Here is a 13,344-nt window from a genome sequence, read left to right as displayed (position 1 = left end):
GACCAACCTAGAAAGCATATTAAAAAGCAAAGACATTACTTTGCCAACAAAGGTCCGTCTAGTCAAGTCTATGGTTTTTCCAGTAATCATGTATGGATGTGAGAGTTGGACTATAAAGAAAGCTGAAAGGCAAAGAATTGATGCTTTTGAACTGTGGTGTTGGAGAAGATTCTTGAGAGTCCCTTGGACTGCAAAGAGATCCAACCAGTCCATCCTAAAGGAAATCAGTCCTAAATATTCATTGGAAGGACTGATGCTGAAACTGAAGCTCTAATACTTTGGCCACCTGATGTGAAGTACTGATTCACTGGAAAAGACCCTGATGCTGGGAAAGATTGAAGACAGGAGGAGAAGAGGACAACAGTGGATGAGATGGTAGGATGGCATCACTGACTCAATGGACATGAGTTTGAGTAAACTCTGGGAGTTGGTGATGGACACGGAGACCTGTCCACGTGCTGTCCAGGTGCTGCAGTCCATGGAGTTGCACAGAGTCAGACACGACTGAACGACTAAACTGAACTGACTGAATGTGTACTGAGCTGGTCATGCGTGTCAGGCCATGTGCAAAGCACTCTCCATGTTACTAATTCAATAATAGCTCAGAAACATATGAGGTAGGGGCTGTGATTAACCAAGTCAAAGGGCAGTTTCAGGGACACAGATTCCAAATCAGAAAACTTTTTAAAGAGCCCAGTGGAACTGGTGCCAGAATAGATCTGCACCAGAACAGGCTGAAGGCGTATAAGCATATGGTATAAAGGTAGCAATGAGGAAAGGACTATGATATATACAATTGCCATGGATACACAGAAAGCCTTTGTTGTTTTGTATGAAAACAAATATCCACCCCCAAAACAGGCAGCAGGCAGGAATGAACTGGTTACTCTGAAACAAAAATACAAAGGCAAACCTATGAAATGACATTTAAACAAATCTGTGTTGTTTTTGCTGTTCTGGGATTCCAGGATTCCAAAAATATTAAGTTTCCTGAGTGTACATGCCTCAGGGCCCTGCCCTTGGCCCACAGCACCTTCCTTCCAGTGCCTCCCTGACCCTGGGCTCACCTTCAGAGGATCACTGAGGATAGCACTGGTCTTGGCCTCAGCAGTGATGGTCAAGTTCCCCGGAATGGCAATGGGGTCAGGTTCCACAGTCAGGCTGTTGATCACCGCGGGGTCCTTCCCTGCATCGCAGTTATTCCAGGAAAAGCTACCCAGCTGGGAGAGCCAAGGACATATAGCAGCAAGGAAAGAAAAGAGTTGACAAAAGGTTAGAAGAATTAACAGAGCGGTTACTGACCGTGTGCCTACGGATGAGGTACCTGCTGGCTCTGAGCTTCATCTGCAACTCCACATCTGTAAACCTGGGATAACTCTGGTCCTACCCATTTTGTAGGCAGGACTCAACTAAAAGACTTAAAAGACCGTCTCCCAAGTGTGTGCCATGAACTATAGAGGACAGTATCGCAGACCCTGAACTTCAGAATAGGTGACTAGCCATATCCACCTTCTGTGATCCCTCACCTCCCTGTTCCACCCACCTCTCCTCTGCTAGTCTTGGCATCTTCTCAGAGGGAAGTTTTTGGAGGATTCACCTTTACAGCCCATGCCCAGAACCTGATTCACGTCACACCTCGGGCCCAGTCCAGGACCAGGAACAATAAGGAACACAAAACAATGGGGAACATAACAGCATGGAACACTGCACCCTCAAGGAGGGACAGCTAAATCAGGAAGGGACTAGGACACACATGAAAAGATCCCCAGGGGGCCACTTGTTAATGAACAATCCCCAGTGAACAAACTTCCCAACCCTAACCAGTGCATTTTTACTCTCATCCCACTGCTCATGCCCTGCCTGGTCCCACACCCCAAGTCATCCCCCTCCCCTCTGCTGAGCCATATCCTCTTCCTCCTCCTCCACATCTCCCAAGAGGTCTCCTGATTCCTGACTCCACCATCATGTCTAACTACAAATGACCACTGACTCCCCACTCCCACGGAACCTTGTCTGTGATCACACTCTCCACACCCTGCAGGCTCTGCCCACCCACTCACACTTTTCCCAGCCCCCTGAAGGCCATCTACGAGAGACTTTCAGTATTGCCCCCACGCACATCCCATCTTAGAAGGAAAACCTGCCAATCCCCACATCCCCAAGTCAACCTCCATCATCAACACAGCCACAGGTAGGTGGACCAGAAGACAATACCTAACACAGACTAGGCTGACAGAGTCTCTCTGCCTCCAATTTGGGAAGTGAGACAGAGGCAAATTCACTCAGAGGATTTTGGGCTTTGAGCGGTCATGGGTCATAAACTTTAAGATGGAACCAGAACACAGACTCGTGACCAAGTCAAAGGGTCAAGAACTAAGGGCTCTGCTGGTCTGTAGAAAAGAGAACAGATAGAGTCACCCCTTCCCCTGCCCCCTATCTAAATAGGCAGTGCAGGAGAGTAGCCAAGAGCATGTTTTTAGAGTGAGACATGGGGTATATCAAGGCTTTAGTCAGTAGACATGGCTTGAAACCCTGGCTTGACCACCATATCATGTGATTCTGTAGGCCAGTTTCCCCTTTGGAGCTGCAGTTTCCTCATCTTTTAAGCGGAGTCATTTCTGCTTTCCTCTCAGACCTGTGACAGTGCCGCGAGGGTGACAGCATGTAATACATAAAGCTCATAACCCAATGCCAGACACAAAGCATGAGCTGGCTCCCTAAATGATAGCCATTAGACACCCCAGCCCCTGCTTCCTGCCATTAGTTCCATGCGATTCCTTGTATACCTGAAATAAACTTCCCTTTACCTGAGCTTCTTGGAATGGGCTTCAGTTCCTTGGAATGAAGCATCAGACCATGACTAAGAAAGGCCTGATTCATCCCTGTGTTCCCCACAGCCCCTTGGGTTAGGTACCAACAAATGTTTCCTTCAGTGTTCAATCCACAGGTATTTATGGAGCAATGATCACAGGCCTGGGGCCAAGTGCTATTCATAGAGGTAAACAATTGGAGATGTGCCTGCCCTGCAGTGAGGAGCTTACAGTCTAATGTAAATAAATATTACCCACTATGATCTCTGGGTACCATAAATGAAACAAACAGAGGGTCATGTTAAGAGTAACAAAGGACTTACTTAAATAGGGTCCTGAGAAGAGATAATCCTGCAAGATGAGGAGCCAGCCATGTATGTACTGAAAGAAGGTTCAGGCAGAGGGAACATGAGCAAAGGAACATGCACCCTGCATTGGGAAGACACTCAACTGCTCTGGGCCCTACAAGGCCAGTGGGCTAGATAGAATGGACGAGGCGCCTAGTTAAGGGTAGAGTGGTAGCAGGGTCGTTTAATAAATGCAAGACCTCGTAGGTCATCATCAGGAGGCTGGATTTCCTATAAATGTAATGGAATGCCATTGCAGGAGAGTGCCCTGCTCTGGCTTATGGTTGAGAATGGATTGCAGAGGGTCCTGTTTGGTAAGGGGAGACCAATTAGGAGGCCAATATCAAATGAAAGAGTGCCTGGGACTAAGAGTTGGCCTGGAGGGTGGGTAGCCGGACTGGCCATTTCCTAGAGCCGCTTTCACAGATGCCAAGGCAGCCTGACTCACCGTGAGGATTGATTCCACGTTGAAGTGTCTAAAGTGTCTTGCTTCTCCTTCCCCCAGTCCCTGGAGAGACTTAACAAACTGATTTCTCAATGACTGACTAGAGGCTTCTGTCATAATAAATTCTGCAGCCAAGTCCAGGCTCATCAGGAAAAGGAGGTATGATGTCTTAGCAGTGCCCACTAAGGGCAGACCTGGCACCAGATATCTGTCATCCCAGCCCAGGCTAACGTATGGGAAGAAGCAGCATCTGGAAGAGGGCAAAGGTACAGCTGTGGATGCGGAAATATGGATGCAAGTCACAGACCTGGATTAAAACCACACCCGCTGAGAACAGGGGTCAGGTGACCCTTCTTGAGGCTCTATTTTTTCATCTAATAAGTGGGCATAATTACATCTTCTCACAGGGCTACTACGGTGAGACATTTGTAAACAGAAAGAATACAGATTCTCAAGGTCCCAACTCCTCAACACTGTCACAGCCGTGAAAACACACGACTGAGAAACTGTCACAGACCAGAGGAAGCTGGAGCGACAGGACAACATGCAATGTGGTGCCCCAGACTGGATCCCAGAACCGGAAGAGGACATCAGTGGGAAAACTGGTAAAATCCAAATGGAAGTCTGAAAGTTGAGCTAGTGTGAACGTACCTCTGTTGGTTTCTCGTCTTGACAAATGTACCATGGTAATGCTTGTGTGAAAGTGAAGTCGCGCAGTCGTGTCTGACTCTTTTCGACCCCATGGACTGTAGCCTACCAGGCTTCTCCGTCCATGGGGTTTTCCAGGCAAAAATACTGGAGTGGGTTGCCATTTCCTTCTCCAGGGGATCTTCCCGACCCAGGGATTGAACCCAGGTCTCCTGCACTGTAGGCAGACTCTTTATCGTCTGAGCCACCAGGGAATTCCAATGGATGTGTACGTGCGTGCTAAATCGCTTCAGTTGTGTCCGACTCTGCGACCCCATGGACTGTAGCCTACCGGGCTCCTCTGTCCATGGGATTCTCCAGGCAAGAATACTGGAGTGGGTTGCCATGCCCTCCTCCAGAGGACCTTCCTGACCCAGGGATCAAACCTGAGTCTCCTGCATTGACAGGTGGTTTCTTTACCACTGAGCCACTGGGGAAGCCCCATGGTGGTAAAAAGATGCTAACAGGGTAAACCAAGTGAGGGGTATGTGGGAATTCTATACTTTCTTTGCAACTTTTCTGTATGTCTATAATTATTCCCCTAAAGTAAGCTTATCAGGGGAAAAAAAGCACATGGCTCAACACACAGCACACAGTGTGTGCACAGTAAATGATATCAACAGTATCAGAGTATCTATTAAGCACCTATTGTATGCCCAATCTGGGGCAAGACATTCTCCCCTGTTATCTAAGGCTCACCACAGCCTAGGGCCATGAGACCCACTTAATGCTAGAAGAGGAACTGGAACTCAGTCTAGTTTCCTCATGCTCACTGCTCACTGTCACCTCAAGCCTTCCTGTGGCCCAGGGTCTCAGGGTCAGGGTTCCAAATCACATGAGCCCGGAGAAAACCCAGACAATAGAAGATAAGGATGGAAAGAAGTACCCATTACTGTGGAATCTCAGATGAGCACCATTCTCCCTGGGGCTGAGTAAGGTGGGTTAACTCCCTGATGTCTCATGGCCTCTCCAAAACTGCCAACCTAAGACACTCTGGTCTGGGATGGCATCCACACCCAAGATATGCAGGAGAGCAGGAACACAGGGAAAGTTCCAGCCTTAGCTAGATTCCACCCCACAGTAGTCAGATCTGGAGCCCAGAGAAACATTCGCAACCTACACTCAGGGACTAACTGTGAATTCTCTGGGACAATAAAGCCAAGAGCTCTTTGCTCCTCCATTCAATTGGCAAAATAGACTCTTTGCCCTTAGGGAGGGTGAGACTGAGCATACTGGCTTCTATCACTTCCTAAATTTAAGATTTAAGAGCTTTTCCATCCAGGGAAGCATTTCCCTTCATCCACAACCACTGATAAAGGCAGGCTGGTGTTATCAAGCCCATTTTACAGATGAGGAGACCAAGGCTTAAGGAGCCCAAACGCCACGCCCATGGATTAGAGACAGAGGAGGGATCAGAAGCCAAGTCTCCTAGTCCTATTCCTCTTTCCCCTATACCTCCCTATTCCTGGCTCTGACAAACATTTGCAAGCTGGTTGGCGGGAGGGTACCTAGGGTAGGACTCTCTCTTTGCTGCCAAAGATATCAAGTATCTGACCCTTAGCTGTGCAGCAGAGGCCATGGAATTAGGCTTCTCTACTCAGAATGACAGAACTTCCCTTTCCCAAGGATCTGCAAGTGTCTGACCCCTAGCTGTGCAGCAGAGGCCAGGGAATTAGGCTTCTCTACTTCTCAGAATGACAGAACTTCCCTTTCCCAAGGATCTGGAGCACAGTGACTGAGATGACAAGGGGGAAATTTGTAGGTTGGACCCTCTCCATGACTCACACCCAGGAGTGGGGCCGCAGCTTTGTTGCCAGAGGAGCAAGTCTGGACCTTCTGGCCTGAAGAGCCTCTCAGAACCAGCCACCCACCAGAACAGGCAGCGCCTCAGAGAAGTACAGAGGGGAGCAGTTGGGTGCCAGGCCTTCTCAAGGGGTAAAAGAGGGGACAAGTAAATGGGGCTAAGTCTCTGGGCCTGGGAGTAGAGAACTGGTCTTGCAATTCTACAAAACTTCACTCAGACATTTGGAAAGAGGACAGGGGAGTACAGGAGAGAGTGAGATTAATCCTTCCAAAACAATTTGGAGCAGAGCAAGGCCTTACAGCCCGCCCTCTGTCCAGATAGGGAAACCAAAATCCAACTGAAACACGCTGAGAGAAAAGAACCCACTCAGAGTCCCACGATTAGTGACTTTGGGAAGTTCTACTGCAAAAAAGTAATTCTAGAGACCGGAGAGGCTACCTCCTTATCCCACCCTAAGCCGCACAGCCCGAGCTCGGCAGGGATGCTAGCAGCAGCCTCCTAAAGGAGAGAGCACTCACCCGGTTCTGGAGAATGCGTGCAGGAAGCGCTGGGCCGGCAAGAAGCAAGCCCAGGGAGACCAAGAAGGGAGCCTGCAACAGGGGGCTCATCGTAAAGGGTGGGTCCTCGCCTGGTTAACTGCAGTTTCGTGGAGGCGACGACTCTGTTAAATACCTGCCCGTGTTTGTTATGTAAAGCTGTGCATTGCTATGCAAAGCTGTGCATTGCTATGCAAAGCTGAATGAGGCCACTTCCCAATGTGCCCCGCCCCCTCCGGATCTGCGATTTCGGGGCCGGGGATTGGACAGAGCTCTCCCGGCCCCACCCCCTAGAGGTTCCTCGTTTAGACCCTCGCTTCACGCGTGGGCGTCAGGCCTCGCCTTCGGAGGATGAAGGCGGTGCCTGAAGAAGAAAGGGAAGGGGCGGGGGCGGGGGCGGGGAATGAGTGCGCGACCGGGGAGGGAACTCGAGGGAGGGACGAAACTTGACTGGGATGGGCCAGAGTGCGAGGGAGGGGCGGGGTTGTTGCTTCTGAACTCACCGCTGTTACCGTCACTCACTGCTGGAAGCACCATCATATTTTCACATCCAAGTCTTTCTTGACAAAAATGTCTTGTTCCCTGTCTATACTACGCTTCCCCATAGCCGCGTTACAAATCACTGTCTTTTTAATAATTATTATAATGATAACTAACAATTTATTAAGTGCTTTAATGCATGCCAAGCACTGTAAAATAGGGACTCTATTTTTTTGCTCCATTTTACCACTGAAGAAACATACACGATATGGTAAGTTAGCTTTGCCAAGCTCACATGACCAAGAACTGATAGAGCAAGGATTCTGCTTATATATGTCTCATCAGCCAAGATTTCCGTAAGCTAGTACACTTTGTAGTTCAGGTTCGATATTTTTAAAAAGCAGTGGGTATACTATTCCTGCCAAATTACTACTAGATTGTAAACCCCACAGGGGGTAAAACCGTGGCTTATGGTCACCAGTAATGTGTACCCAGTGCCTGACACATAATAGGCAATCAATCTTTATTGAATAAATGAACTCATGAATAGAATTTAAAACAACCTAATCATCTTTTGGAGAAGGAAATGGCAACCCACTCCAGTGTTCTTGCCTGGAGAATCCCAGGGATGGGGGAGCCTGGTGGGCTGCTGTCTGTGGGGTCACACAGAGTCGGACACGACTGAAGTGACTTAGCAGCAGCAGCAGCAATCATCTTTTAAAAGAAATATTTTATTTTGGAATTAATTTATGTTACAGAAAAGTTGCCAAAATACCACAAAACTCTCTCCTAGTTTTCCCCATTGTTAACATTAAGATATAAGGGTATTTTTTATAAAAACCAAGAACTCGCATTGATGTATTAACTAAGCTCCAGATTTCACCTAATCTTTTAATATGTTTTTGTGATTGCACATCTTCCTCCCATTCTGATAACCCCTTCCCTCTCTCATCTAGCACAACCTCTTCATTATACATAAGTGCAATTTCAGGCCCCCTGAGTTAGAGGCCTTGTCTAATGTCACATGCATGTATTCTAAGCCACTTCAGTTGCGTCCGACTTTTTGCGACCCTGTGGACTGTATGTAGCCCGCCAGGCTCCTCTGTCCCTGGGATTTTCCAGGCAAGAATACTGGAGTGTGTTGCCATGCCAAGGTATGGTATGTCATGCCATGCCATGCCTCCTCCAGGGGATCTTCCCAACCCAAGGATCAAACCCGAGTCTCCTGCAATTCCTGCATTGCAGGCAGATTCTTAACCACTGGGCCACTGGGGAAGCTCCCAATGTCACATAGCAGGAACAAAACTAGAACACACTTCTCCTGAAGCTGTTCTCAAAGAGGTATAAGACGTGTCCTTGGGACTGTGCTCCTTGGTGGACATGTAGGTGGTGGATGACCTGGAGCCTCACTGGGAAGCCACAAGGGGGCTGTACAACTCTCTTCCAGCAGCGTTCCTGCTTCCTCTTTGCACCTGTCAAGGCCCCACTACCCTATTATCCACTTGTATGGTCAGGCCCCATACGATGGCTCCTCTCTTGCTTCTGTATATCCCCTGCCCGATCTGGCCCTGCCTCACCCTTATATTATCTGCATGATTATCTCCCCTTCCTAAAGTGAAAATTATTTTATTTTAAAAGTTTTTAATTTTATTTTGGAGTAAAGTTGATTAGCAATATTATGATAGCTTCAGGAGTAAAGCAGAGTAATTCAGTTTTACATATATTGTATCCGCTCCTTTTCAAATTTTTTTCCCATTTAGATTATAACAGAGTATTAAGCAGAGTTCCCCTGTACTGTACAGTAGGTCCTTGTTGATTATCCATTTTAAATATAGCAATGTGTACATGTAAGTTCCAAACTATCCACACCAGTCCCTGTAACAATAAGTTCTTTCTCTAAGTCATGAGTCTGTTTCTGTTTGGTAAATACGTTCATTTGTATCATTTTTTTTTAGATTTTGCATATAATGGATATCATGAGATATTTCTCTTTTTCTGTCTGACTTACTTCACTCAATATGACAATCTCTAGGTTCATTTATGTTGCTGCAAATGGTTGTTTTTTAATAGCTAAGTAATATTCCCTTATATATATATATATATATATATGTATATAAGGTGAAAGTTTAATCAACAGTTACCTGCATGATCAGCTGGTATGCATGTTCATGCTCAGTTGTGTCTGACTCTTTGCAACCCCATGGACTGAAGCCCACCAGGCTTCTCTGTCCATGGGATTTTCCAGGCAAGGATACTGGAGTGGATTCAAACCCATGTCTCCTTCCTCTCCTGCATTGGCAGGCGGATTCTTTACCAATGAGCCACCTAGGAAGCCTGTATGATCAAGATAATAATGTTTTTAGTCCTCTAACCAGAACAACTCCAGCATGTTCAATCATTCATGGGAAACAGTGACTGCCTGCAAGGATTGTGTACCAAAAGAGCTGTGGGAGAAGTGAGTTACAAGTCCCCCTGGCATCCAAGGAGCCCTTTTGATGTCATGCCCACTGCAACTAGTAACCTCCTCCTCCCCTGTGTAGTGGAGATTGCAGCTGTGTCATGCCTTCTGCCATTGGTACTCTGTGGGGGATCGTTCCAGGTCCTTTGCCTCTGATTTGCAAGATTCCCTGTCCAATAGTTGATGTCTGTGTCTCTGACTCCTTCGGGGTTCCTTCTTCAGTATCAGAGCTAGGTGATGGCAAAGATTGCAGGACTGCAGAGTGCAGCCCTACACCATTTCCTTCCAGCTCCTAAAGACTCCATTCCCTCAGCCTCAGGCACACTCCTTCACGCAAGATGTCAATCAGTTCTGTTCAGTCAGTCAGTCATGTCTGACTCTTTGCGACCCCATGAATCACAGCACGCCAGGCCTCCCTGTTCATCACCAACTCCCGGAGCTTGCTCAAACTCATGTCCATCGAGTCAGGATGCCATCCAACCATCTCATCCTCTGTCATCTCCTTCTTCTCCCACCTTCAATCTTTCCCAGCATCAGGGTCTTTTCCAATGAGTCAGTTCTTCACATCGGGTGGCCAAAGTACTGGAGTTTCAGCTTCAGCATCAGTCCTTCCAATGAATATTCAGGACTGATTTCCTTTAGGATTAACTGGTTTGATCTCCTTGCAATCCAAGGGACTCTCAAGAGTCTTCTCCACCACCACAGTTCAAAAGCATCAAATCTTTGGCGCTTAGCTTTCTTTATAGACCAACTCCTACATCCACACATGATTACTGGAAAAACCATAGCTTTGACTAGACAGACCTCTTTTGGCAAAGTAATGTCTCTGCTTTTTAACATGCTGTCTAGTTTGGTCATAGCTTTTCTTCCACGGTGCAAATGTCTTTTCATTTCATGGCTGCAGTCACCATCTGCAGTGATTTTGAAGCCCAAGGAAATAAAGTCTGTCACTGTTTCCATTGCTTCCCCATCTATTTGCCATGAAGTGATGGGACCAGATGCCATGATCTTAACTTTTTGAATGTTGAGTTTTAAGCCAGCTTTTTCACTCTTCTCTTTCACTTTGTTCAAGAGACTCTTTAGCTCCTCTTCGATTTCTGCCATAAGGGTTGTGTCACCTGCATATCTGAAGTTATTGATATTTCTCCCGGCAATCTTGATTCCAGCTTGTGCTTCATCCAGCTCAGCATTTCAAATGATGTACTCCACATATAAGTTAAATAAGCTGGGTGATGATATACAGCTTTGACTTACTCCTTTCCCAATTTGGAACGAGTCTGTTATTTCATTTCCTGTTCTAACTGTTGCTTCTTGACCTGCATACAGATTTCTCAGGAGGCAGATAAGATGGTCTGGTATTTCCATCTCTTTAAGAATTTTCCACAGTTTGTTAGATGTCAGTGGGGTCTTGGGCAATTAAAGGCCAAATCTCCTGGCCACCTAGGAGAACCTCTCAATGAACAAACAGGCACATTCCTTGGGGATTAGAGTAACTGACATCTCCACCTGAAGGGCTTTGGATGCAATTGTGGAAGGCTACAGACAGTGACTGGAAACAAAGCAAAACTTGCTTCCTGAAGAACAACTCCAAGGTGTCTACTTAAAAGAAAATGTGCACAATGTGAGCGTTTCAAGTGAAGCTTTACTGGGGGCAAAATGAGGACTGCAGCCCATGCTACAGAACCTAGGACAGCTCTGAGAAACTGCTCCAAAGAAGCAGCAGGGAAGGTCAGTATATATGAGATTTTGGTGAAGAGGGAATACATGCAGTCATGCACATATCTTTCCAGAAGATTTCTGCTAGTCTCCTGAAGCTTTTTTTGCTAGTCATAAGGAACAGTCGTCGCCGTGAAGGATTTTAGTGCTTTTCTAGATGTGACGAGATACAAGAAGAGGAGTGTGAAAAAGCTGGCTTAAAACTCAGTGTTGAAAAAAACAAAGACTGTGGCATTTGGTCCCATCATGTCATGGCTAATAGAAGGGGAAAAAGTGGAAGCAGTGACAGATTTTCTCCTCTTGGGCTCTAAAATCACGGCAGATGGTGACTGCAGCCATGAAATTAGAAGACATTTGCTTCTTGGAAAGAAAGCTATGACAAACCTAGACAGTGTATTAAAAAGCAAAGGTCTGTCTAGTCAGAGCTATTATTGTCTTTCCAGTAGTCATGTATGGATGTGAGAGTTGGACCATAAAGAAAGCAGAGAGCCGAAGAATTGATGCTTTGTAACTGTGCTGCTGTAGAAGACCCTTGAGAGTTCCTTGGATAGCAAGATCAAACCAGTTAAACTAAAGGAAATCAACCCTGAATATTCATTGGAAGGACTGTTGTTGAAGCTGAAGCTCCAGTACTTTGACTACCTGATGCAAAGAGCTGACTCATTAGAAAAGACTCTGATGCTGGGAAAGATTGAAGGCAGAAGAAGAGGGCGACAGAGGATGTGATGATTGGATGGCATCACCGATTCAATGGACTTGAATTTGGGCACACTCCAGGAGATAGTGAGGGGCAGAGAGGCCTGGCATACTGCAGTCCATTGGGGTCACAAAGAGTCAGACACGACTTAGTGACTGAACAGCAACAACAAAGAACTGGGCTCATAAAATCAGCTTCTGAAAATATTTAACTCTCTGACGACCTGTCCTCCCAGTCTCTCCCTCCCCTCACCACCCCACCTCATTCCTGATCTCCATTCTAAACTCCTTTCAGAGTGTGTTAAAGGTCAGAGGCATATGATTTAATTCTTGTTGAGGTAGATGGCCAGTACCAATTTATAGTTGATAAAGGTATGTATGACCTTGCTGTGCACATACCCTGCGGAGCTAGGACTGTTTCCTTACTGAACTGTTGTTTTTCTTTGTTTTTCCTTTGTTGTTGCATTCCCTCTCTTTCCTGATTAGTAACTGATTAAATCTGCCCTTTGGAACTCAGGGAAGGTCTAGAACACTAACAACGTTTCACTATAGACAAGAAATGGTAAACATGGAAAGGTTTTTATACCTAGGAGGGTCCTGCTCATTTTCATATTTAGCGAGGAATGCTGCTGCTGCTGCTGCTGCTAAGTCGCGTCAGTCGTGTCCGACTCTGTGCGACCCCATAGACGGCAACCCACCAGGCTCCCTCATCCCTGGGATTCTCCAGGCAAGAACACTGGAGTAGGTTGCCATTTCCTTCTCCAATGCATGAAAGTGGAAAGTGAAAATGAAGTGGCTCAGTCATGTCCGACTCTTTGCGATCCCATGGACTGCAGCCCACCAGGCTCCTCCATCCATGGGATTCTCCAGGCAAAAGTACTGGAGTGGGTTGCCATTGCATTCTCCAAGTGAGGAATGCTTACCTCCTCAAATTCATAGTAGTGTGAAGAGGTCACAGACAGCAACACAAGCCTCAAGCATCATTTGCCTATGTGGTGTTTCTTAGAATTTTTGCTTTTTTTTTTTTTAACTGAAGTATAGTTGGTTTTGGAGAAGGCATACGTGTTTGTATTCTTTTCCATTCTTTTCTTTTATCATTTATTACAAGATACTGAATAGAGTTCCCTGTGCTACATACACAGTAGGACCTTGTTATTTACCTATTTTAGATATAGTAATGTGTATTCTTGGTTGCCAGTGTATAATAAAAGCCAGTGGTTTCTCATTAAATTATGTATTTCCAGCTTTCCTGAAAAACTCAGAATTTGAAAACACTCCTGTGCATTCCCACAGGGCAATAGTCCACTGAAACGGAGTTGTCCTTGATGGGGTTCTGCAGTCCCCACAGCCCCTACAGGCCATGTG

The 13,344-nt window shown here is 46.4% G+C and overlaps 1 protein-coding gene across 1 annotated transcript in view; it reads right to left on the bottom strand.

Annotated features, from left to right (window-relative positions):
* The window catches only part of GM2A (GM2 ganglioside activator), a 14,361-nt gene extending 7,463 nt beyond the window's left edge, over positions 1–6,898 (bottom strand). Inside the window, exons 1-2 of the mRNA XM_010850594.1 lie at positions 6,612–6,898; positions 1,068–1,220 (exon numbers count right to left, since the gene is read on the bottom strand). Of these exons, the coding sequence (XP_010848896.1) occupies positions 1,068–1,220; positions 6,612–6,701 (243 nt within the window). The 5' untranslated portion in view covers positions 6,702–6,898. The remainder of the gene's footprint in view (positions 1–1,067; positions 1,221–6,611) is intronic.
* Positions 6,899–13,344: the final 6,446 nt, after the last annotated feature.

Source organism: Bison bison, unplaced genomic scaffold, assembly GCF_000754665.1.
Source record: "Bison bison bison isolate TAMUID 2011002044 unplaced genomic scaffold, Bison_UMD1.0 scf7180017864291, whole genome shotgun sequence".
Lineage (NCBI taxonomy): Eukaryota > Metazoa > Chordata > Mammalia > Artiodactyla > Bovidae > Bison > Bison bison.
The sequence above is the reverse complement of the archived record's forward strand: the minus strand, read 5'-3'. Positions and strand labels throughout refer to the sequence as shown.